A 24,335-nucleotide genomic window follows, 5' to 3' on the forward strand; every position below is an offset into this window, starting at 1 on the left:
CTTGTCCTGTGTGCGTAGCTAGGTGTCCTTTTGGAATGGGGAGATGGGGTTAAGCTTTCCTCTGAAGAAACTGACATTGGCTGGGATGGGAGACAGGACTGTAGGGCCACTGGTCTGTTCCTATAGCCTTATTGCCATTTCACTCCGTTATTGGGCCATCCTAGCAGGGGCTGATTCACTTCATACTTTCTTGGATAAGTATATTTCCCCTTTGTCTATTTCTTCAGTTCTGTGGTCTCAAAGAAGGGGTACCTCCACTTCAAGGAGCCACTCTCCAGCTCCTGGGCCAAGCACTTTGTGATAGTCCGCCGTCCATACGTCTTCATTTACAACAGCGACAAAGATCCTGTGGAGAGGGGGATCATAAACCTGTCCACCGCTCAGGTGGAGTACAGCGAAGATCAGCAGGCAATGGTGAAGGTCAGTGTAAGTGCCTGGAAATGGCAGTCCTCTGTTTATTCACAGAACAGGAGCAGAATGTTGATGCTGCCCTGCCAAACTGACTGATCTGTGATTGGGGTAACCATCTCTAGGATTTAGTGGGATCAGTTTCAATGGTAGTTCAGCCATTGACGTTTCTGCCGAGGCTGCCAGCAAGGCTCCCAGTTAGTGCAGTGGTGGTTTTTGTGATATGCATACAAACCTAAAGGGAGCTGGACCGAGACTGATCCACTATCAGTCACCACCAGTATGGGCAGGATTCAGACTGAGAAGTTTAAGCCTGTGTCCCCCTTTACCAGTCCCCTGATTCCTCTAGTCCCTCACATATACATTATATAGCAGATTGACTACAGCAAATTGATGTACTGCAATAGCTTTATTTGCATTATTGTAGCGCCTTGGAGTCCACATAATGTACCAGGACCCCCTTGTGTTCTGTGTACACAGAACAAAACAATAGTCCCTGCCCCAAAGATTTTATCTTAGGATATGGGTCCCTGAGTAGTGGAACATCTCTGTGAAATACGCTCTTGTTAATAGCTTCGGGGCTGAACAATATACTGAACACATCAAATGCATCCTGGAGGAAAGAAAACAAGTATGTCCGTTGTCTGAATGTCTCCTAGGAAACTGCTGCTGGGACAGGCATGTTCCAGTAGCAATGAAGAGATGTTAACCCCATGTGTAACTAGTCTTTGCATCTACAGGCGTGGTTACTTGAGAACTGTCTGTTTAAATATTTCAGACCCCCAATACCTTTGCTGTGTGCACAAAGCATCGTGGGGTCCTGCTCCAGGCCATCAATGACAAAGATATGAACGACTGGTTATACGCCTTCAACCCTCTTCTTGCTGGCACAATACGGTAAGAACCGGCTGTGCCTGAGAGATGTGGTTAGTGGGATGTGGGCTGGCAGCTTGTCGCATTGATTAGCAGATTTTGCTCTGAGGTGATGGGGGAGCCGATTCCACTGAGCACTCAGTCTACTGATGTGGAAAAAAAAGCCAGCCCTAAAGTCTAGAAAGTGCAGTGGATGCTGTCTGTTCACCAGCTTCTTACTAGACAAATTACATTTAAATATATGCAGGATGCTGTGTGTAATGTAGATATGAAGAGCTTAAAATGGCCTTTGGCATCCTGGACTTTCTCCCTTTTTACAAATATATTAGACTGTTCACTGCCTAGCTGCTGGTAGGTCTGGGCTGCTTCTCTGTTTGGTCAGATGGTAGGGTGATGCAGAAGAACTCTCCCTCCTCCTTCCCCTTGCTGGCTTTCTCCCAAGAGTCTCTGCATTCTAACCCACACTGAAAGTGCCACCTTGTCAGCTGGGCCACGGAGGTTCCTGGCTCTCCCTTGAAGGCATGGTAACACAGTACCGCTAGAAAAAAATCAGTTTTCATTTTACTAAAAAGTTCATTGAAAACCCAACTGTTACTGGTATAGAGAGAGGAGCTCTTAAACTGCAGTTCCTACCTGATTCCATCTCCCTCACATGGACACTGGGGCAGCAAGTACAGCTACCAAGTTATCACTCTTAAATATTTTTACCTTTTGGTAAAAAAAAAAAATGCAAAATAAGCATAGATGAAATGTGTTGGAAAAGAAGGTAAAGAATGACCAGGAGGGAGGAAGAATGAGGCTCAGGAGGCAATCTAATCCAAGCTAGCTAATCCTTTTTTCTTTTGTTTTGTGCAGGTCAAAACTGGCCCGAAGACGCACGGGCCTGCTGAAGTACTGAGTCCATGTGATATTCTCATCTGTTCTAACTCACCTTCTGATAGATAAAGTGTTACCTCTCATTTCTCTGTGTGATTCTTGATGGTTTCTCTTGTATGTAATCCTGTGGCTTAACTTTCATTCCCTCCCTACTTCCTTCAGCACTTTTCTAGCTATTCTAACCCTACCCCTTTTTCTTTTCATCTGTGCTGAGAATCCTATTAGTAGCATGTGGCCAAAACAAAAGGAAAAAACAAAAAAAGAATCCACTGAATATTGCACGACTTCAAAAAGAAAAGTGATTTATTTTTTTGTCTTTTCCTTAAGACTATTGGTTTCCCATTCCAACTGACTCTTTGATGTCTGTACCACTGTCCTCAGTGTTATCTTTCTGAAATGCTTTAGGTTTTTCTTTATTTTATGACTTTGCGGTAACCACAATGCTGCCCTCAGGACAAGATTCTTAGGCTAGGGAAAAATGGTTCCTAGTAAGCATCTAAACGTGGTGTTACTCAGCTAGAAGCTGCCGCTGCTCTTGAGGCTTCCTTAGTCTTGTCTGTCATTTAACCCCCTGTGAGAGCTGACACATAAGATAAGTCAACCCATCCAGGTCGGACTTGAATCTCAGACCCCAAATATCCAGGAATTTGAGTTAATTCTGGAGATAGAGGAGTTGTTGGTATTCAGCAGGTCAGAGCAAGGTCTCCTGCTGTCTAGACTGATGGGAGGAGAACAGAAGCAGACCCTGAGTGATGTAGCAGCAGGCTGGAAGAAACTGCCCTGTGGGCTCTTGCCATAGGGGTCTAGATTGGCACTGTTCATTTATAAAATTCTCCAAAACATTAGCACTTCTCTGCCTCTCTTTTAAGCAGAGCAGGTGGCATATGTGGTAACCATGTGCAGGCAATGTGGCCATGTCCCTCCTGATTCGGAAAGGAGGTTGTCACTGAAGCATTGGGTGCAAATCCTGTAATTTGAAGGGGTCAGTCTTTTCTTTGAGGTGATGCTAATGAAGGAAAGTGGGAAGTGGAAAAATCCCTGTGTGGTGGTTCTCTTGAGCATATGCAGGAATTAATCAGAAGGATGGGGAGATGCTTCCCTTTTTTCTCTTCCTTTCTTTGGTCTTGAGAGTTACTGTAGCAGTGACTTTTTTTCCCTTCCCTGTTTGATTAGCTTTAAAACAGAAACAGCATGGCCTGGAAAGCTGCTCTGAAAGATGCATCTGGCATATACTCTTGGAGTACCCCTGAAATGAGGGCCTCCCTGCTCCCACCTTGTGCATACCACCCTCCTTTCTCCAATTCAAATACTTTCCCATCATCAGATTGGATATTGTCTTCTCTCCACTGTCTCCTTTGAAACCTAGTGCTTGCAGCACTCTTCAGCCACTGCATGCTTCAAGGTGGGAGGGAGCTTTGGCTTCTCTTTGGGAAAAAGATCACATCTCTGCTTGTATCACCACCACTTTCTCCTCCTTTTCTTCAGCTGCCTCCAGCCCTTTCCCCTAAATTGTGTGGGCAGGAGGATAGTCCCTCCTGAAGAGAGACCAAGTAGACTCCTATTCCTGGTCACCAGTGTGTAACAAGTGCCTGTTGTAAGATTCCCCTTGGGCAGCAGCAGCTATTGCTAATTTGATATAAGGTCTCTTAGACAAACCTTGACCCCCTACCCCTTCAAACCTTCCACCAAAGACACAGTAAGTTTCCTTTCTCTGGAAGGTGAATTTCCAGCTTAGGTTTCTTGGTGGCTGCAGGGGAGTTATTTTTAGCATCCATCAAAACCCCTTCATTATACTTCAGCTACTCAGGGGAGTGGAATGCCAGGGGAGTAGGGATGTACAGAGCTCTCATTAAGTTTATAGCCCTTGGGAGTGGCACAGGGGTTTTATTGCATTATCCTAGGCACATGCAAGAAGAAAAGGTCCTCTGATCACTCCACCTCAGGAAGGTAGTTTTCATTCAGATCACTCCTTGTCACCTAATCATGCTGCCCACTGGAGTTTCCATGGCCAGAAATATGAGGGATTCTCAATAGAGCAACTTTATTCCAGCTTCATGCACTGCTTTGCTTCTGCTGGCAAAGCGCAATGCATAGTGGGACCTCATAAAAGCTTAGTTTAAAAAAAAGCAGGAAGATGAAGTCTGATGCTTGCTAGGACATCTATTTATACCTTACATGATGGTAATTAAGCTAAGCTGTGAGGTCACCTTTCTGCTGCAGTCCCCTAACTCCTTCCAGAACAGGAATCTGCAGTGAGGGAGTGTCATAGGGACCCAAGAGCATCACACAGAAAGCATTTGTTTGTAGCATTTTCTTCTTTAATTGTGTGACCCTAACACAGTGATGATGTTCTTTGTTATGTAACAGACACAATATGCACTTCCAGTGTGTGCACAAACAAAGACTGCCCGTGCAGGAAGAAGCTCCCTGAGCTGGAGTTAAGGAGATTTCAAGACTGTTCTAAGAATGAACTAGAGGTTAATTTTAAGCACTAAGTCACTACTGCTGCTGCCACCATCGGTAACGAAGGTGGGACCTTTCTGAGAAGGGGAGGGATGGTGACGATTAGAGGTGGTATTATGTGACGCACTGAACTTTTTTTTAATTTTTTTAACTAGAACAAAACTAGTTTGCAAAGTCTTTGCTTTGGATAGGCCAGAAGCTGGAAAATTCGCTAAATTGTATTTATTTATAAATATATCATGTATAAACGTGATTAAGGGACCCTCCTTAGGAAACGGGAGGTGGCATATGGGTATCTTATTACTACAGAACTGCAATGTTACAAATGTGTTGCATAAATTTCACACTCCTATATTTGAGGACTGCAGGCAGCTTCCGGTGGCCTGATCTTTGATCTACATACAGGTCACTGGAAGTGTAAAATTCTATTTTTAAGTTTCTACATTTCCTAAAGCCCCATAATCTGTAGAGAGTTCAAAGGGGGCAGTACCACCTTGCAGTCTGATGCAAGAGAGATGTTGAATCTTCTAGAGTCTCTCACTGGTAATGGAGCTCTGCTCTGCAATGGCAGTGTTCCCTTGGTCCTTTAAATTAAGAAGTAGAAAAATACTAGATTTTTTAAATTAATTGAAATTCATATTTTTGTATAGGCTTCCTGTTCTAGCCCAAAGAGTTTAAAATGGAAAAAATATGTGGGGCAGGGAAAACTGTCACCCCTCCTGAAGTTTAAAAATCCACCTGAGCTGTTTTGATGGTTGATCTGCATGCAGGCTGCCCTGGAGTCAGCCAGCTCTTGGGATTTGCTGCTGGAAAGTGGGCACCATGCCATGGGCCAGCCAACCTTTTGAGCATGGGCACTGATCCTAAAGGATGTCCCTTGGAAAAAGTTAAGATTGCAGGCACACCTCTAGTTTGGGTTTTTAATTTAATTTAATCAAATAATGGAAGGAAAGAAATGACCCAAAGGCCAGTGAAAATGACACTAGTGTTTAAGTTCCACAAGCCATTTTATTTTAAAAAGAATTGATAACTGTATTTTAGAGATGCACTTTAATTTTTTTTAAACAAAATCCTTTATCCTGGGATGCAGAAGGGAAGGGAGAGGATTTCCAAACCATTGGGAAGGTTTGTCATGCGCATGTCGAATATCTTTACTACTGCTCAGTGAGGTGTTTCAAAGCAAAGACTTTACTTTCTGCTGCTTGTTATCTAATTTACAGGGATATTTAATTTTTTATGTAATGTATTGTATATTTATACATCTGTAATTAATTGCACATTAGATAAGGAAGAGAGCATTATCCTGGGTATAGAACCCGCTGGTACTCTGCAATTAATACTGCCTATGCATCACTCTGGTACTTACATAGCATCAGTTTGTGTTAGTGGTGGTCTGGATTTTTTTCTTTTTTATTAAAGATGCAGTTTTTAACCTGCTGCTTAAAGGAAGGATACTAATGCTGCTGCTCTTGGAAGGTTTGCAGAATGTCTTTAAATGGGACTCTAACTTGTGTGTGTTGCATCTCTCCTTTGTGGCTAATTACCCTGTATGTGGTCTGAACTGTACTGTACGTAGCAGGAATGTATTCATTTTGTGCTTCCTTGTTAAACAGAAACATCAGCTGTTCGAGAACAGAAATGAGAGATTTTTGTTCAGAAGGCCATTTATGAGTTCTAAGTATTGGAGGCCTAAAAACAATCTAACACTAAACAGATTACTTAACCTTGTGTCAATATTAATTTTAAATTTGCTTCAATGAGTGAGAGAAGCTGTGCACTCAAGCTTGTGAGTCTAGCACTGGAGGGTTATAAGACCTGTTTTTAATGTTGCCAAATTAATGGCCTGACCTGACATACTGAGCTATCCCTAGCTGCTGTTGAAACCAAGGGTTGGGAATTGGGGAAGTTATGGGATGCTCAGCACTTCTCAGGATGAGGCCTTAATTTTCATTCTGCTTGTTCGGAGCACATACTCCATGTGCAGTCTGTTAATGTTCTTGACTTTGGACGTTAGAAATGCTGTTGCACTGAAATAACTATATTTTTTTTTAACCAGTGTTTCTTTCCATCTCCCTATTCAAGTCCTCCATACATGGCAGACACGATATAGCATAAGTAGCCTTCTTGAACAAATCTCTTTGCAAACTGATCTCATCCCAGCAAAGGAGTGCATCAGCAACACTGTACAATATTAATTTGATTTTCATTCTCATGTTTTATTTTGTAAATATATCTGATGTTTGGAGCTTGAGTATACAAAATGTAAATATAGTTCATGTATTTGTACTAATTCTGATCCATTTGCTGTATAGCCTTAGGTGTGCAATGCAGATATCTAACTGTGTATGGTAACCTTGCACCACTGAACTGTTAGTGAACAAGGTGAAACAATAAAGGTACAACCAGTGCATTAGCAGGCATTGTGTGCGCTGCTTTCTTCACTACTATTTTTTACCATTAGTTTCTTGGCTTGATCCCTGAGAGCTGTTGAACTCTGATCTGAACAAGCTCACTCAGGGAGTATAGACATTCCTCTCTGCCTGATTCCAGGTGTTTTGTCAGAGACCCTTCTCCAGCTTTTCTATTGCCATTCCCCTCAAACATGATTGACTGGCAGTTCTAATTATTCAGTCACTTTTAGTGTAAAAGTTGCTAACCATAGTAGGTCTAGTTGTGGTTGTCACAGGTGACTGGGAGCTCCTCAAATAGAGGCCACTGAAATTTGGCACTGAGGTGCTAGCTGTATCAAACATGACGGCCGTGCATGGACTTCCCCATGGGTCAAACTCTCAAGGCCCTGTCCCAGTAGGTATAAAACCTTATGAAAATTCTGACTGTTCAAAACTGTGGTGAGTTCCTTAAAATATTACAGCTCCTTAAGTCCCACAAGTAGAGTTGCCAGGCATCCAGGTTTTGAGCGGAATGCCCAGTTGAAAGGTGACCTTGGCAGCTCTGGTCAGCACCGCTGATCAGGCTGTTAAAAGTCCGGTCTGTGGTGTAGCGGGGCTAAGATAGGCTTCTTGCCTGTCCTGGTTCTGTGCAGCTCCCTGGAAGCAGCTGGCATGTCTTCTGTCTAAACATGGGGTAATCAGGGAAGCTCTGCATGCTGTCCCCATCCCCAGGGTTGAGTCCGCAGCTCCCATTGGCAGGGAACCTGTAGCCATGGGAACCAGCTGCCTAGCAGTACTGCCACTTATGGGCTGGATATGCTTCTGGGAGCAGCATGGAACCAGGGCAGGCACGGAGCCTGCCTTAGCCCCACTGCACCACAGATTGGGAGCCACCCGAGGTAAGTGCCACCTGGCCAGAGCCCAGACCAGAGCCCCCTATCCCAGGTTGGAACCCCCACCTGCACCTTAACTCATTCCCAGACCCTGAACCTCCTGCACCCTAATTCCATCCCAGATCTTGCACCCCACCCCCCTGCCCCAGGTTGGAACCCCCCTGCATCCAAACTCCCACCCAGAGCCCCCAGCCCCTCCTACACTCCTATCCCAGCCCAAGCCCCCTCCTTTACTTTACACCTCACAGCCCTGAGCTGTCTTCTGCACCCCAAACCCCTCATCTCTGGCCCTACCCCAGAGCCCACACCCCCCAGCTGGTGCCTGTATCCCAGCTCTGAGCTCCCTCCTACACACCAAACCCCTTGACCCCAGCCTGGAGCTCCCTCCTGCACCCCAAGCCCCTCCTCCCTAGCTGCACCCCCCATTGCAGCCCTCCCACACCTCAAGGCCTAGCCATGACCCCCTTCTTTCTAGCCCTACGCTAGAGCCTGCACCTAAGCCCCTTCCCCACCCTCAATCACTTTCACTGGGCAAGAGTGAGTGACAGAAGGGGGGGGAGGAACCTCAGTGAAGGGCGATGAGATCGGCGCTCTGCTGGGCCGGTCTGAGCCGTCCGTCCATAGATGGGGCGGAACTAGCCGAGGACAAACCTCTAAGTCCCGCCCCCCGAGAGGCGGAAGCGGTGTTGGGCCAATGGGAGCGGAGCTGGCCAGTACCGCCGGTCCGGCCGCTCTGCTCCCTGCCCAGTCACCCACCGGCCCAGCGAAGGGAGCCGCCGCCGCCATGGCACAGTGAGTCCCGCGGGCGGGCGGGCGGACCCTTCGCCGAGCGAGCTGCTGGCCTGGGCGGCCTAGCGCTGTAGCCGCCCGGCACCCAGGCGGTCAGGGGCGCCCGGTCCGCGTCTGGCTGCGCCGGGGTCGTGCGTGGCCTTGACTTAAACGCGCTGGTCTGGCTGGTCCCCGCGGTGGCGAGGCCCCGGCCCCTGGGAATGACCAGGCGGGCGGAGTACGAGGATGCCGTCCTTGCGCGGTTGCTTTTCTGGCTGGCTCAGAAGTGTGGATGGTTTGGGGGCGCGGGGGGGAGTTTCGTGTGCAGGAGGTTAGACCTGGTTAATGGTTTTCAACTTTTTAATTTGTGGACCCCTAAAAAATTCCAGCTGGAGGCGTGGGCCCCTTTGGAAATCTTGGACATAGTCACAGACCACTGGGGTCCATGGATCACAGGTTGAAAACTACTGGACTTGGGGAACACAGACAGTCCCTTGTGGCCTTAAAGTCTGAGAGTCAGGTTTTCCCTTGGGGCTGAGAGGAGGATTTCCCGTCTGCCCCCCCTGGGGACCGGAACCACCTTGCTCAGACTTTGACCTGAGTCTTATGGGCTCATTTTGCCCATCCCACAGTGATGCCCAGGAACCACTGACCTGGGCCACTCTTGGGTAGGATTGAGGAGGGTGGCAGTGAAGAGTTCTGCTTAGCGTTCTCAGGTGAGAGGGCATCAGAATTTGATGAGAGCTGGATTGTTGCCTTCAGTGACTTCCTTAATGGCACTCAAGCTTCATGCTAACAGAGTAGTCAGTTTACTAATTCAGTTTGTCATCTAGATGCATGTGCAAATAGAGTTAGAAAATAAGTGGTCACTTTGTAGCCTCTGGCTGAAATTCTTGTCAATTATTTCACCTTTCTTTTTTTTCTTGACTTAATAAATTGGGAAGCATTACTCACCAGAAAAGTGTTGCCAAATATATTGCCCTATTGGTAACTCCTTACAGATGGACCTGTACAGGGCAAAGGAATTCAAGAGCATGAACAGAACAGGAGACAGGTTGTGAATCTGTGCTGGGGCAGTACTACTCTCCTTCTGAAATGTTGGGTATTTCAGGGTGCTGAGCTTGGAGACAAATGTCCTCCCTTGCTGATCTTTCTCTAGAATATACAATACAGCCTTTAATTATCAGCCTCAGAGGTCGGGGTAGGGGGCCAGAATGACTCCCAAAACAAATGGATAATCAGGTGAACCATCAAGCTGGTGTGGAAGAGAGAGAAGATTCCTGGCAGAGTGAAGAGGGGACAGGGCAGACATCATTCTTATCAAGACTTCTGCACAGAAGTCTCTCTCTGTATAAGGTAGCTCATCTCTCTACCTTGCAGAGCTTGGGGAAGCTGGTGGCTCTGGTAGTTCCTCCCAACTTCTTTCTTCAGCGTCCTGTGCAGCAAACCACAGGATGTGGGGGGAAAGGACATGATAGCCAGATGGCTTAGTGAGCTGGATTTCTGCCAGTTGAAGTGGACCAATATGCTTTATCAGAGGCCTGAGGCAAAATCCAGGTGCTGCTGGGTGTGGAGCCCTGACCCTGTGAAAATTGCCCTGTCATCCTGAAACAGGGATGGGATCTGTTTCTCCTTTTGTCAGCCCCTCATGTCCCCATTAGCTCTCTTTAAACCAGTCTCCGCACTGCTTCATTCCCTTCTCCACCCCCTGCCGGGGTAGTGATACCAGCCATGGAGAGCCTCCTTGGCACATGTTGGAGATGCAGCAAAATACAGAAATGTGAAGTGATGTCCAGATGTTGTCATACAGTGCCATTGGCTGGGGCTGCACTGCCACAGTGTGAGCACTCCAGCTCTTTGTTGGGATATTGGGCTGCTCATTCTGAGCGTATTTGGCACAGTATCACCTCTTGCTCCTCCTCTCTAGTTGCTTGGGGTGTGGGGTATTTTCCTTCTCTCTTCCTTCCAGAGTTTGTTTGCCTTGGTAGTTGGGAAGGGATCCTGGCAGCTCAAGATCACTTGGTATGCACTCTGGACAGCTCTGCTGTGTTCACCACTCCACTGTCTCTGCCTAAGACCAGAATCAGTTAATCGTGTGGGCTCACAATGTAATATAGAGTGCACTATAATGTATGTAAGCAGGGAGAATATATGTACACTCTCACCAGCACAGGTTCACGGAACAGTGCAGGGGAACAGAATAGCCTGGTAGACCATGAAAGGATCATTGTTAATGACAGTTGAAATCTTTTTGCTATTGATTTGTTGTTATTCTACTTTTCAGAGCTGACATTGCTTTGATTGGACTCGCCGTAATGGGTCAGAACCTGATTTTAAACATGAACGACCATGGCTTTGTGGTGAGTGAAGGAAATTGGGGAATTAATTGTCATTCCCAAGGGCTGAATCCTTAGTGTCCAAAAGCAGCAGCTGGGCATTTTAATTTTTGTGGGAGGTGGTGTACATGAACAGTGTCCTGAGTTCAGATTCTTTCCTTTTTATCACAGTCTTTGTTGTTGCTGCTCATAAAGGAAAGGGATTGGAGGAGAGGGTTGTACTCATCTGTGTCTAGCCAGGAATTGAGATCACACATGGATTTGTTAGACATCAGTCTATCCTTCGGGGGTTGCAATTGCACTTGGAACATCCGTTAGTGATTGAACGTAATGCAGAAACATACAGCAAAGCTGCAGGAGTAGCACTGACGTAGTTTCTTGGAGGGCAGAAGCAGGAGAGAAGTGCGTAATGCTGGAGCTAGCTGACTATTGATTGATACGGACAACATCACATTTGGAGGTGTCACGGATAGGGTTTCTTGCTTTCCCAGGTCTGTGCGTTTAACAGGACGGTGTCCAAAGTGGATGCTTTTCTGGTCAATGAGGCCAAGGGAACCAAAGTGATTGGGGCTCACAGTCTACAGGAGATGGTCTCCAAACTGAAAAAGCCCCGTCGGATCATCTTGCTGGTGAAAGCTGGAAGTGCAGTGGATGACTTCATCAAAAGTCTGGTGAGGATAGTTTCCCTCCTAGCTACTATTGGCCCCTTGTTCTTTGCTGCCCACATGCCAGTTCCACCTTCCCGTTGTTGCAGAGACAATCTCATAGACTGCTAACTTGGCATTGCTTAAAGTCACTTGAAGATGAGAATCCATGGGGATTAAAATCAGTTAGAAGAATGCCTTAAAATAAAGGTTTGATTGCTAGACGCATCTCAAATAACTTTACAGACACTAATTACTCCTAAGTAGATATGATGATGTGACTGCTTTATAGATGGGGAAAACACACACACACACACAACCCTCCCCTTGTTTTATCCTTTGGATTCTGTTGTTGAGGAGCCCAATCTAGTGATGAACCTTTAATAAATCTGGCCCCTAAAAGGGAGTTGCTTGTGATTAAGGCAATAACATCCGGAACAGGTTCTGATGAGTTCACTCTGACCTTTCAGGGATCTCAGTTGCAGGTCAGATCTAAGTTTTTCCTACATGGACCAAATAATGCAGATTAATTTTATTTTTTCTTTTCTGGTTGCAGGTGCCATTGCTGGAAGCGGGAGACATCATAATTGATGGAGGGAATTCAGAGTACAGGGACACCACGGTAAGCCTGATGCTGCCTTCTAGACCCTTTCCTCTAGGTGAATGGACTGAGAATGCCTTGCCAGTGGTCCTTTCCTCCCAGAAATGGGTGAAACAGGACTGCTGTATACATGGATGCCTTTTACCCTCCTGTACGAGAGGAACCAAACCAAATTCTGTTTGCAGTGGAGCCTCCTTACTGACCGACCTGTTAAAGAGCTATTTTAGGGTTGCTAGGTCCTTCTTATAGGAGCAGACCCATAAAAGGTGTATGTTTGTGTCCAGAAATATAGCAATAAAAACACTGGCCTCATTAGAATGAAGCCCCTTTGAAAATGCATCTGTTCTAATCTCTGACGCTCCAGAGTCTCAAACTTTGTCAAGGAGAGTTGAGGAAGCCAGGATGCTTATAGCAGACCTGTTACCTGACAGGAACATGAGGTCATAGAATATATGCTAAAAGGCAATATTGGTGTCATTCCACTGGCCATGTATCCCATGAGCATGGGACTAGTACAGGAATAATTCAGTTGGATAAAACTGCCATGTGCCAAGAGATGGCTGTGCTGGTAATGAATACCTGACATGCATTGAGTCAGTTGTTCCTTTTGCCTTGTTTGTGGAATAACAGAGGCCAGTTAAACAAGCCAATGATGATGTCCTGTCTATAGTATATTTTCCCTGGGTATCTTAGAGCACCTCACAAACATGGATTAATCCTCGCAGTGCCCCAAGAGGAATGTTGATATTATCATCCCAGATAAAGAAACCAAGGCAGAGACCTTGTGACTTGCCCAAAGCTACAGAAGAAACCACTGTCAGATTCAGGATTAATATTCAGGAATTTCTAGCTCCTAGTCCTGAGCTCAGGTTACTAGACTATGTCATCCTCCCATGGAGAGAGCATCAGTGTTCATGATGGAGTGTTCTCTTTCTCTCTATCTAATGGGCTCATTGGCTCCTCTTGGGGTTTATTGCACCCCCGGCACACTCATATCTTTGTATACAGCACGTATCACCTAGCATCTAAGGCTCTGAGCCTTTACAAGCCCTGCATCCCATTTGCCAACATGTGACATTTTCACACACAGAGGGCCAAGTCCTTATCTTCCCTTTGCAAGAACCCATATCAGTGGAGGAGCAACGGGAAGTTTGCTAATGTTCAAAGTGCAGCCTGTGTGTATGTTCCTCTTTGATGCCACATATTGCCATGACCAAAGCAGAACTGAAAAAAATATTTTTGGGTCCAAATGGTGCCGTCTCTGTCCTGGCTCCATGAGTGTTTGAAGTAAAATGAAGGATTCCCCCTCCTCTGTTTCAGAAAAGTTTTTGTTGAATACCATTTCTTTCTCTCCCATTCAGAGGCGCTGTAAAGAACTCCGGGAAAAGGGCATCTTGTTCGTAGGAAGCGGTGTTAGTGGGGGAGAGGAGGGTGCCAGGTATGGACCCTCGCTCATGCCAGGAGGAGACAAAGAGGCTTGGTAAGAATCAGCCCTCCCATTCCCATCAGCTCCTCTTGTAGACTGGTCATATAATAATGAAGTCTTCTCTGGGTGTTGGAGCAGAGGGTACTGGTGAAGGTGGGGGGGTGTTGATATCAAGAGACAATTAATGTTTCCTGGGGGCTCAGGACCTCTCAGCTCAGCTGAGGTCACAGGCAGTCCTGGCTGTTCATGGCAGTCAAGGCTTACCCAGTTTTCTTCTCAGTGGTGTGCAGGTGAAGGCATCAGCTGTACAGGGCATAGTCATGGGGAGAGGAGAATGAGGAACCTGACCAGAGAGACCTGAGACCTTTAACTGACTCTCTTGGGACTCCATGCCAGCTGAGAAATTGCTAGTTATAACACAGGTACCAACAGGAGCTGCTGCAGGGACTTATAGCTCAAAGGAGGCTTAGTTGGCTCTTCAGTGTCTCCAAACTGTTCTAGGATGCATGATTCTTGCACACAAACATGGCTCTCGATCCAGCTCCTTCTCCCACCCACATGTCACTGGAAGGGGCGGTGCAGCAATGACCCTTTGGGGATCTGTGCCTAGTGATTTTTTTTTCCTGTATGTCTGGAAAGACATTTTGTTTTCTGGGCCTATTCTTGGCTCAAGGAAAAGACAGCTTTTAGAAACTGAAAAGTCCTGTCGCTTCACACCAGCTTTATCTCTCAGATCAGCCTGTTCCACCTTGATGGTGCCAAGTTTTTCATCTTAAACTTGTGGATAAAGGTTGTTCATTTCTTCCATCCCCACCTAGAACTCTGTCCTCCTCTCTTCCTGCACCCCATTCTATGTTCATGCTCCTCTCAGGTGGCTCCTTTCACCCACTCCTGACTTAGTGTTCTTTCATACCATATCATTTGCTTGGCACAACCTCCCAGTTAACATTCATTAAGCTGCCTCCTTCTCCCCTTCCAAATCAGCTAAGACTGATGTTGTGGTTAATGTGTAGGGCAGCAAGCCAAATAATCTGGGTTCTGTTCAGGCTCTGCCACTGACTCATTATATGACCTTGGGCATGGCATTTAATCTATCTCTGCCTCAGCTTCCCCATCTGCAAAATAGATGGGATAATAGTTGCCACCTTTGTGAAGTGCATTGACAGCCTCCTCTACAAGGCACTGTATAAATGCACAACTTGTGCAGTTTGCTATTTCCTGCATGATGTGGCTAATTCTTGAGACATTTTGCCTTTATTGTGATTTTGATGGAGATGTCTGGTAGCCAATTCCCCTCTCCCCATCTGGTCTGGGGGTGAGTTACAGTGGTAGTATGACATGAATAAATTTCCTGTTGTAATGTTTCTGTGGCTGCTGAATTATATCATTCCTCTCCATAGGCCTCACATCAAGAAGATATTTCAAAGTGTCGCTGCTAAAGTGAACACTGGGGAACCCTGTTGTGACTGGGCAAGTACTGACAGACATTGATAGACCTTGGAATGTGATTAGATCCATCACATGGGTGTTTAGGCCACTGAAGTGTGTGTGTGTGTGTGTGTGTGTGTGTGTGTAACACGTGCACACACACTACAAATGTATCGTTTAACAAAGCAGGGGTACTTTTTGCATTGATCCTTCAGTCTGCTGCACCCAGTACAGATTTGCAGTTCTGTGGTACTTCACCCTTCACATACTCTCTGTCCACGTGAATTAATGTCCACAGCACTGAAGCCACTATCACAGATATTTCCCTTTTTAACAGTTTCAGCAGAGACCACGGAAAGAATTGGTTGTAGAGAATGAACTCCCCTCTCATCCCAGATGGGGCACATTGCTGGGGTGATGTGAGGGAAGCTGCCACGCAGTATCTACACACAAACCAAGCTTTGATGTGTCCAGGCTGCCTTTCCCTAGTACTAAACTCACAAAGCCATACTAAGCAAAGGGAAACTATGGGCAGGTATTTAGTTGCGGTGGCAGCAGCGTGTCTGAAGGCACCCTGTGATGTTTCTTTGGCAGGTAGGAGAAGAAGGTGCCGGGCACTTTGTGAAGATGGTGCACAATGGGATTGAATATGGAGACATGCAGCTGATCTGTGAGGCCTACCACCTGATGAAGGATATACTGGGCATGGAACATGATGAGATGGCAACGGTGAGCCACAGCCTTTCTTCCCTCTCTTTCCAGTCTTTCAGCTTTGCCCTGAGACCTAGTAGGTGACTGCTCTGCTTTGAAGGCAATTAGGATGGAGCATAAGTAATGTCTGTAGTAGAATCCTCTATCCTTCTGCTAGGGCCAGTGGGGCAATGTCCATGGGCACCAACTAAGGTGGGTCTTAAATCTTGAACACTTTTAGACTATTGCCTCAGATCTTTCATTCCCCATGTGCCTCCTTCCCTGAGAAATAATCTGTCTTGGTGGGAATTGAAGTGTTTCTACTTGTTGTTCCCTTGTTCCTTGACTTGGGAGATAATGAACTTCCTCCATATGAGCCAATAATGTAGGTCACAGAGATCCCTTAAAGCAGGGTGGGTAGCTAATGTGGGTAGCTAATCCTTATAGAGACCCGATTAATCTTGGGATGAGCCATAAATAGTCAAAGTTCCAAGAGTGTGGTGTCATGGAATGAGGCGTTTCCACTCCCCGTATGGCTCAAGATTGTAGTATCAGGCTAGAATATGCCTGCAGGTTTCTGTTTGGAGATGGCTGCTTTGCAGCTCCATGCACCTGGGGTACCTCTGACATGGGGATGTGCTAGTTCCTCTTCTGAGCTGTTAAGTAGTTGCCTGGTAAATGGGCTAAGATTGTCAGTGTGTTTGAAGGGGTGCCAGTAATTTTAACTTGGGTGAGTATCTCTCTTGCAATCCCATTGTTGGTTTCTCCATCAAGGTGTTCGGAGAATGGAATAAGACAGAGCTGGACTCTTTCCTGATCGAAATCACAGCTAACATCCTCAAGTTCAGGGACTCTGATGGCAAACACCTGCTCCCAAAGATCAAGGACAGTGCAGGTCAAAAAGGCACTGGGAAGTGGACAGCCATCTCAGCCCTAGAATACGGAGTTCCTGTCACGCTCATCGGTAACTGACTTGTCAGTCTGACTGATTTTACTGTCTCTTGTTCTACTGGCCTAACAGCATGCTAGCCATGGAACACTTAGCAGTAGAGGGGATAAGCCTATGATGAAGGTGATTCTGTCTCCATTATCCCTGATCTAACAGTTAAGGCTTTTTTGTCCTTTGACAGTAGGGCAAACTACTTCCTACTCTTTGCTTACCTTCTGTGGGAGTTCTCCCTAATCATGTATCCCACTTGTACTGTCAACACTCTTCTCCCCCTCCCCACCCTCCCATGGTATTTGCTAGTTCTTTAGCTGGTGGTGACTCAGTACCAGACTCAGACATGGGAGAGGGTTTTTAATATTTACCACTCTAGTTTGGTTCAGCCCTGTTCTCAGTACTCTGTCCTCCCCCGGTGCCCGATGCTAAGTCATATCACAGTCTTGAAAATGTGTGGAATAAGAAACTTGTATTTCTGCTATGGCTTCAGAATAACTTGCATCTTCCTGAAGATGTAGGAATTATTTTTCCACCATCCATGTAACTTTCTTCTCCCCCACTTCCATGTGATAGTATCGATCTGACTAGACAGGGACAGTTAGGCCTTGTCTGCACTATGGCTTGAACAGCACTAACCCCCCCATCTGTCTTTGAAAATGGATTTTGAGCATTTATCTGTAAGAAGCATAGTTGCCATCTGTGTTCCAACATGATGATTGTTTGCATGGTTTCTCTATGCAATGTGAACAGAATTTTCTTTAAACTACTTTGGTTAGCTTGGGGTCTGACCCAAAGCCCATTCAAGTCAAGTGGGAATCTTTTCATTGACTTCAGTAGGCTTTGGGTCAGGCCCCTAAATTGTGCCTGAAAAATAGCCACCCACATATGCAGATACCTACATAATTACCCACCTACCACTGATGGTTGTCTCTAGCATAGTTTCTGAACACAGCTGTGAAATCGCAGGTGTGTTAGCAGTAGACACCCCAACTATGTTACAGATGTGTTTAAATTCATACTACAAACTCTAGTGTGGACTTTAACTTTGGGAAGTTCCATCTGTTGTCAGAGTTTGCTTTATTTTTCCTGCTCTTTTCCCTACCTCCTCTTCCCTCCCCTCTTGTTTTGCTAACCCCCTTGCTTTACAAGATAAATTGTACTGATCGCTTCCTCTGTGGCCAGCTGAATCCAGTTTATTGGAGAAGATTGGCTGTATTGCAGCAAAAAACATTTTTACAAAGTAGGGCTGAGGCTGCTATTTGTTCAATAATTTAAATATTGTACCAGAGCTTTAAATCTCTGAGATTTGTTTACTTTAAAATTGTTGCGTCCTCCATTTGTTTGGTAAAGTTCCCTTGCTTGGGCTCCTGCTTTTGCAAGGATCAAGGGTGTAGGCATTACCCAGATATAATTCTGTGCTGCAGGAGTGGTTTGTGGAGTGTGCTTCACAACAACCCCTGTGCAAATACTGGACATTCTTAATGCAGTTGCTACATCTTTCTCCATGCATCAGGGTGACTTGCAACTTCCTCCCTGCAATAGCAGAGTCATGCTCCCTCCACAATAAAGCAGAAGGAAACGGGTTGGGCAAGAATGAAAAGGAGTGGCTAATTCTGATTATGATGAAGTATGTTAACCTGCGACAGGGAAGTTCTGTGCAAACCTATGACTCATTCACAGGAGTATGAAAGAGAGACTTTTTTTGTAACTGGAGATTCATTGTAAAGGAAGAAGGAAACTCTTACATGATTTCATATTTCTGTCAGTCCCCTGAAAGGTGACCTCAAATGCTAAAAAGTAAAGGAAACTGTTTAAATTCCCAGTTCCTTCCCTGAATATCTGTACAGACTTAAATTACAAATGAATACACTTTAAAATAACATATCTGTGAGTTAGTTTTGCCTTTACTTATCTGCCAAGACAAGAATTCAGGGTTCTGGCTTCCATGCAAGAGTTGATGATATTGCTTGCTTCTACAGCACTCTGAGGAATGCAGCTCCCTACCTTGCTTATTGATGTTGTACGAATCTTGCATGGGCCTCTGACTGCCAGACCTAAAGTCTTAACAGATAAAAATTTTCACTTCCCCTATCAAGTAGATTTATTTTTAATGTTTGTCTGCAGCATTTTTGTGTGTGCTGGGGATTTCCTAGAAAAGCATCTCCAATTAATGTGCGTCATACTGGGTATTTGTGTAAGTGCTTCTCACCTTCAAAGCACTGTGCAAGTATTTCTTTATCTTAGGGAGAGGTGGGGTTAGGAGACTATACTGTGATACAAAATTGTCTGTATTTTACGGATGAAGGAAACTAAGACCAAAAGATTGAAGTTCCTTTCACAAATAAGGAAACATTGATTATTTCTGTCCAGGACCCCTGTCATATAGTAGATGCCTTACATTGTTTTAAGAAGTCTCAGTCAGGCCAAGCAATGCTGCCCAAAACTGCTCTAGCAGGGATCAATTGGCCAGTGGCTGTGTTTCTGGCCAATTGATCCCTCCTTCCTGACATTCAGATAATTCATCCAAAAAGTAAATGGTGTCTTGGAAGCCACCTTCCTTTCTTTGGACTCTCCAGATCTCAGGGTGTGGACTACTCTCCCTCTCTCTCCTCCTCCACTCCTCACTTTGTGCTATTTTTAGATCCTCCCCTCTCCATTTCTTATGATCCTCTATTGAACATGAGTTCTCTGGCTAGATTAGATTGTGGAGACTCAGTCCCACACTGTGAATCACCTGCCAGGAGGTGCTTGATAAAAGATCCTATCCCTGGAGACAGAGGAAATTCCTTTTGGTGTGGCCAGTGGGAGTCCTCTGTCATTCATAAACCTGACCTTCCTTGCATGGCAGTGTGGCCTGCTGCTGTCATCCCATCTCTATAAACACCTGTCCCCATGTCTTGGCTCTGCATGCGATAGGCTAGAAAGACCTTATTGTTTGGCTTGTTCTTGTTAAATGTCTTCTCTTTCCTTCTCTGAGTAAAGGTGAGGCTGTCTTTGCACGGTGCTTGTCTTCCCTCAAGGATGAGAGGGTACAGGCCAGCAAACGGTTGGATGGGCCCAAAATGACTCAATTCAGTGGGAACAAGAAGGCATTTCTGGAAGATATTCGCAAGGTGAGTCAGGGCTCCTAGCCAGAGCACTGCATTAGAACTGCAGGGACAAAGTGAGGTTGGCTGCTGTGAGCCCGGGATTCTGAGTGGGACACGTGCTGGCTGTGCTCTTGTGCTCTCCCTGTCTCCAGCCATTGGAGCCTGCTCTGGATGACCACCTGTCATGTCTTGCCCATTTCTCCCACTGTATGCCAACTGAGGTGCAATAAAATATGGTTAATGGGGAACTTGTTCATGGACCAGAGAAAGATCCCAGTTGGAATGAAGGATGATACAGGCACAAGACTGGGAACCAGTTGCTCTTCCTAGTCTAGTCACTAACTCAGTGTGTGACTTTGGGCAGTTCACGTCACCTTTTTGTGTCTCCATTTCCCTATTTGTACAATGGAGATGGTATTTCACTTTCTGCCCATTGCAGAGGTTACATTTATTAACACTTACAGAGCACATTGAGCTTCTGAGATGGAATGTGCTAAAGAAGTGCCAAATATTTATTATTGCAGGAAAATCTGCCTGGCAAAAGGCTCAGGGAATAAAAGGAGACAAAAAGATGTATGTGTGTGTTCCGGTGCATGATCCAGATTAAGTGAAGAGTGCTTACTTGCTCTTTTAGCAGTCTCCTTTTCTGTGGTACCCATACATTCTGGAGGAAATTACTACTACCCAAAAAACCCAAACCCAAGCAAAACCCCAACCCTGACTAAAACTAAGTAGAATTTGATTGTATCTTTTTCTTCAAGTAATAGATGAGGGTAGCACTAATGCAAGAAAATGGTGGTATTTTGATGTTAGCCGTCCGAACTGCATAGGAGAGAGATTATCAAGTATCTCTTGACCTGGATCAACTATATTCTTTTGAACTGTGAGATTGAAAAGGCTTAGACCATCAGAGGTAGTAGTTAGGAATGTTTGGAATCCAGTGAGTGAGTTTCTTACATATAACTGGAGTGTTGCCCCTGAGACAGACCTTGGTGGGACTTGTGTGCTCTGCTTTTGGATCAGATTGCAAAGTTTTTCCATCAGAGTTTGTGGGCTGCTTCCCTAAATCTGATGTCTCTCTTTAGGCACTGTATGCCTCCAAGATTATCTCCTATGCTCAAGGCTTCATGCTGCTGAGACAGGCAGCCAAAGAATTTGGCTGGACAATTAACTACGGTGGCATTGCATTGATGTGGAGGGGAGGCTGCATCATCAGAAGGTAGGAGAGCAATTGGGGCAGGGAATGCTGACCAGAGAGCAGTTTGGTTTGCCCTGTGCTGGACTGGCCCATTCAGAGATCTCTGTGGAAGATCTCCCATATTTTATCTGCTAATATGATACTGGGATGCTGCTGCCCAAGTCAACACTGGAACTTGTGCAACCTGATGTAAAGTTTATATGTTGCTCAGCCACTGCTGATCTCCTTTGCATTTTTTCACTTTGTCATTTGCCTCTAGGTGTTGGTGTTTGGAATCTGTTGATTGGTTGAATTCTTTAAACTCTGTGCCTTTCTGGCTGCCTGTAAAATCCCGGTCCTTAGTCCCTTGGATTCTAGGCCATTCACAGCTCCCACCACTGATATCTAATTCCAGCTTTTTGTCTGTCCTGTTTAGTGCATTCCTGGGGAAGATCAAAGATGCTTTTGACCGAAACCCCAATCTCCAGAACCTGCTATTGGACGACTTCTTTAAGAAGGCTGTGGAGGACTGTCAGGTGTGTCTGAAGAAGGGAGAGCACAAAAGCAACAATTTATAAACCTAGTACATTCCAGTTGTTCCCCAAAACACCCCTTCTGCAGTGTGGTTAGGTCCAAAAAGAGAGAGGGCAGAGAGTCTTTAAAACATCTTCTATATAACACCCTTAATCCCAAAGAGCTTTAGGTAATCCTAAAATGCTTTGAGTTTGCGTGTGTGCGTGTGAATACAATATATGCATCTAGGAATCACTCATCCACCACTGAAATGCAGCATCTCCATGGTGGGACATCCATGATAGCTGTTTAGCACTACCACTGTGTGCAACGTAGAACAGGAAGTGAAACATAATCATAACCAGTTGAAACTGCACCACTGTAACCATAGTGAGGCAAAATCTAATTATCCAAATTAGAATTTGGCCTGGACACCAACGATAACACCCACACTGTTGTAAAAATGCCCGCATGAAATCAAGACATTTCATTTCCATCTCATCAGAAAGATGGAGGTATTATATCTAAATAAAGGAAAAAAGGGAGTGAGTTTGACTGTAATGGGTAAAGTTACTGCCCTATAATTTTGATATCCAAATGTATCAAGAGCTGAACTGAACTCTTCCTAAACTATAGGACTTGGAGGTGATGATGTACTTCAGAGGGTAACTCTTCTAGACTTGCCATAAAGTGTCAAATGTAACACACTGTCTCCTTGAGTGTCACAAAGTATTAATATGATTTCCCCAGAAGTAATATACTGGCAAACAGATGTTCAGTTCTTTGTAGCTTTGCCCATAATTCACATTAATTCATCCTCAGCTACTGTGACTCGTCAGTTTCGAAAATGTAATTTGCTGACACCCATTCAATCAGTTCCTCATCCTGGGAGTTCCATTAGTAGCAACCATAAACTGTTAAGTTTGCCACTCCATTTTTATGTGAAATCATCAGAGAGGGGTGCAGCAGTAGTCCTAGATTTTTTTTTTTTGTCTTTTCTCTAACAAAGTGAAACCTCATTCTCACCACTGACCATGCCTTTGGCCTTGGAAGGGGCCTGCTGTGCAGAATTTGGATTACAAGTTTGTAGCTAAAAAATTCTGCTGTTAGTGTATGCAGTAGCATAGTACCAGCAATGTACTAGGCTCTTCATTCACTAGACCTCGGACTGTCCAAATAAAGTGTTCTGATCTGGGTAGAAGATGAGTCCAGTTAGAACTATAAACAGAATGTCTGGCCAATTGAGTCATTTTACTATGACTCAATTCCATTCACTAAAGCTGAATATCTTATGCACGTTACTAAATGATTTAATGTTGAGACAAAATCATAGAATATCAGGGTTGGAAGGGACCTCAGGAGGTCATCTAGTCCAACCCCCTGCTCAAAGCAGGACCAATCCCCAGCTAAATCAAAAGATTGTCCACATACCTTTCTGAAGCGATGTGCTGGTCTCTTATGTCCTTGGGGAGTCACTGTGTTCTTTTTCATTAGGATTACTGAAGATGCCTTGTTTGCTCAGTGTTCTGCTTATTTTATTCTTCTCTTTGGAATTTGTTCTCCCTGCATATGTGAAAGAGCAGAGTTCGTGCCTGAGTTTTAGATCTGATTTTGTATACTGTGTGTGTCTTGTTTGTCAATTTTGTCCTGCTAGGCAGCACTCTGAACTGCTTTTGTTTATGTATACTGGTTGGAAAATCTGCTCACTTGATCCAGGGTCATGATTGCCAATAGGAACATGCCATTAGACTAGAGACCAGTAACCTCTGCTGTAGTCCTGTGTTCTGCTGGCTAAGCAGTCTGTTTCCTTCTTTCTCTTTGTTCTCCATCAGGACTCCTGGCGACGTGTGATCAGCACTGGAGTCCAGATTGGCATCCCTATGCCCTGCTTCACTACAGCACTTTCCTTTTATGATGGGTACAGGCATGAGATGCTGCCAGCTAACCTGATTCAGGTAAGCACCTGAGATTCCACACTGAGACCTGTGAGGCTGAAATTTCAGCCCAAGGGGGAGAAAAAAACAGCACATCAGTGTGTGAAGAATCACCTCCCAAAAGCCTTTATTCTGTATTGCCACCTCTTCTATGCATTATTCCTGGGTGTTCACTTTATAAGATTTGCCCTAAATCCCATATATTTCTTTTAAAATGGATGTCACTCAGACACTATGGCAATGGGCTTGGTATGAGAACCTAAATAGATACCTACATACAGAGGTGGGATGTAAGGTGCAATATCTCAGTGACGTTGGTATTTGACTGTGTTGTTCCTGTGTGTTTCATCATCTAGGCACAGCGTGATTACTTTGGTGCTCATACCTATGAACTGTTATGGAAACCAGGGGAATTTATCCATACTAACTGGACAGGTCATGGAGGAAACGTATCCTCTTCATCCTACAATGCCTAGTAGAAATATTTCATCTGGAAGCCAAGATACTGTAGATCTGAGACATTCCTCTTGATGGCAACCCTTTACTTATACTGTATTTGGCTAGAATTTGTCTGGGCACTTTTATAATAACTTGTATGTATGTGTCTTATAAGGAAGGCAAATAAACTCACTTATAAATGTATTGTGGGGTGTTTTCTTCTCTTTCTGCTTTTCCCTCTCTCAGCTCAGATGGCCAGAAACACGTACTGGAACACATTTAATGCCCCATTCATAATTTGTATTCTTATTGTTCACGAGCCTTAAGAGCGTCACTAATCATATAGATAAAGAACAACAATAGGTGGAAAGTGGCAAACCGTCAATGCAAAGCAACACTGCACAATGGTGGAGGGAGGTAATTAAAGTGCTATGAGGTTTTTAAT

At 45.0% G+C, this 24,335-nt stretch overlaps 2 protein-coding genes across 4 annotated transcripts in view; both read left to right on the forward strand.

The window, feature by feature from the left end:
* The window catches only part of KIF1B (kinesin family member 1B), a 138,073-nt gene extending 131,037 nt beyond the window's left edge, over positions 1-7,036 (forward strand). For all 3 annotated transcript variants that reach the window (XM_050931862.1, XM_050931863.1, XM_050931864.1), the window contains 4 exons: positions 228-420; positions 1,187-1,305; positions 2,137-2,172; positions 4,525-7,036. In XM_050931862.1, the coding sequence (XP_050787819.1) occupies positions 228-420; positions 1,187-1,305; positions 2,137-2,172; positions 4,525-4,588 (412 nt within the window). In that variant the 3' untranslated portion in view covers positions 4,589-7,036. The remainder of the gene's footprint in view (positions 1-227; positions 421-1,186; positions 1,306-2,136; positions 2,173-4,524) is intronic.
* Positions 7,037-8,605: 1,569 nt separating this feature from the next.
* PGD (phosphogluconate dehydrogenase) lies at positions 8,606-24,094 on the forward strand. The gene is made up of 13 exons (XM_050931867.1): positions 8,606-8,695; positions 10,956-11,031; positions 11,499-11,678; positions 12,208-12,273; positions 13,614-13,732; positions 15,079-15,152; positions 15,705-15,835; positions 16,571-16,760; positions 19,722-19,852; positions 20,914-21,047; positions 21,442-21,541; positions 23,351-23,473; positions 23,809-24,094. Exons 1-13 carry the CDS (start codon positions 8,688-8,690, stop codon positions 23,926-23,928), a joined length of 1,452 nt encoding a protein of 483 aa, XP_050787824.1. The 5' UTR covers positions 8,606-8,687; the 3' UTR covers positions 23,929-24,094.
* The last annotated feature ends 241 nt before the right edge of the window (positions 24,095-24,335 follow it).

The sequence above is a fragment of the Gopherus flavomarginatus genome, chromosome 21 (assembly GCF_025201925.1).
Source record: "Gopherus flavomarginatus isolate rGopFla2 chromosome 21, rGopFla2.mat.asm, whole genome shotgun sequence".
Taxonomy (NCBI): domain Eukaryota; kingdom Metazoa; phylum Chordata; order Testudines; family Testudinidae; genus Gopherus; species Gopherus flavomarginatus.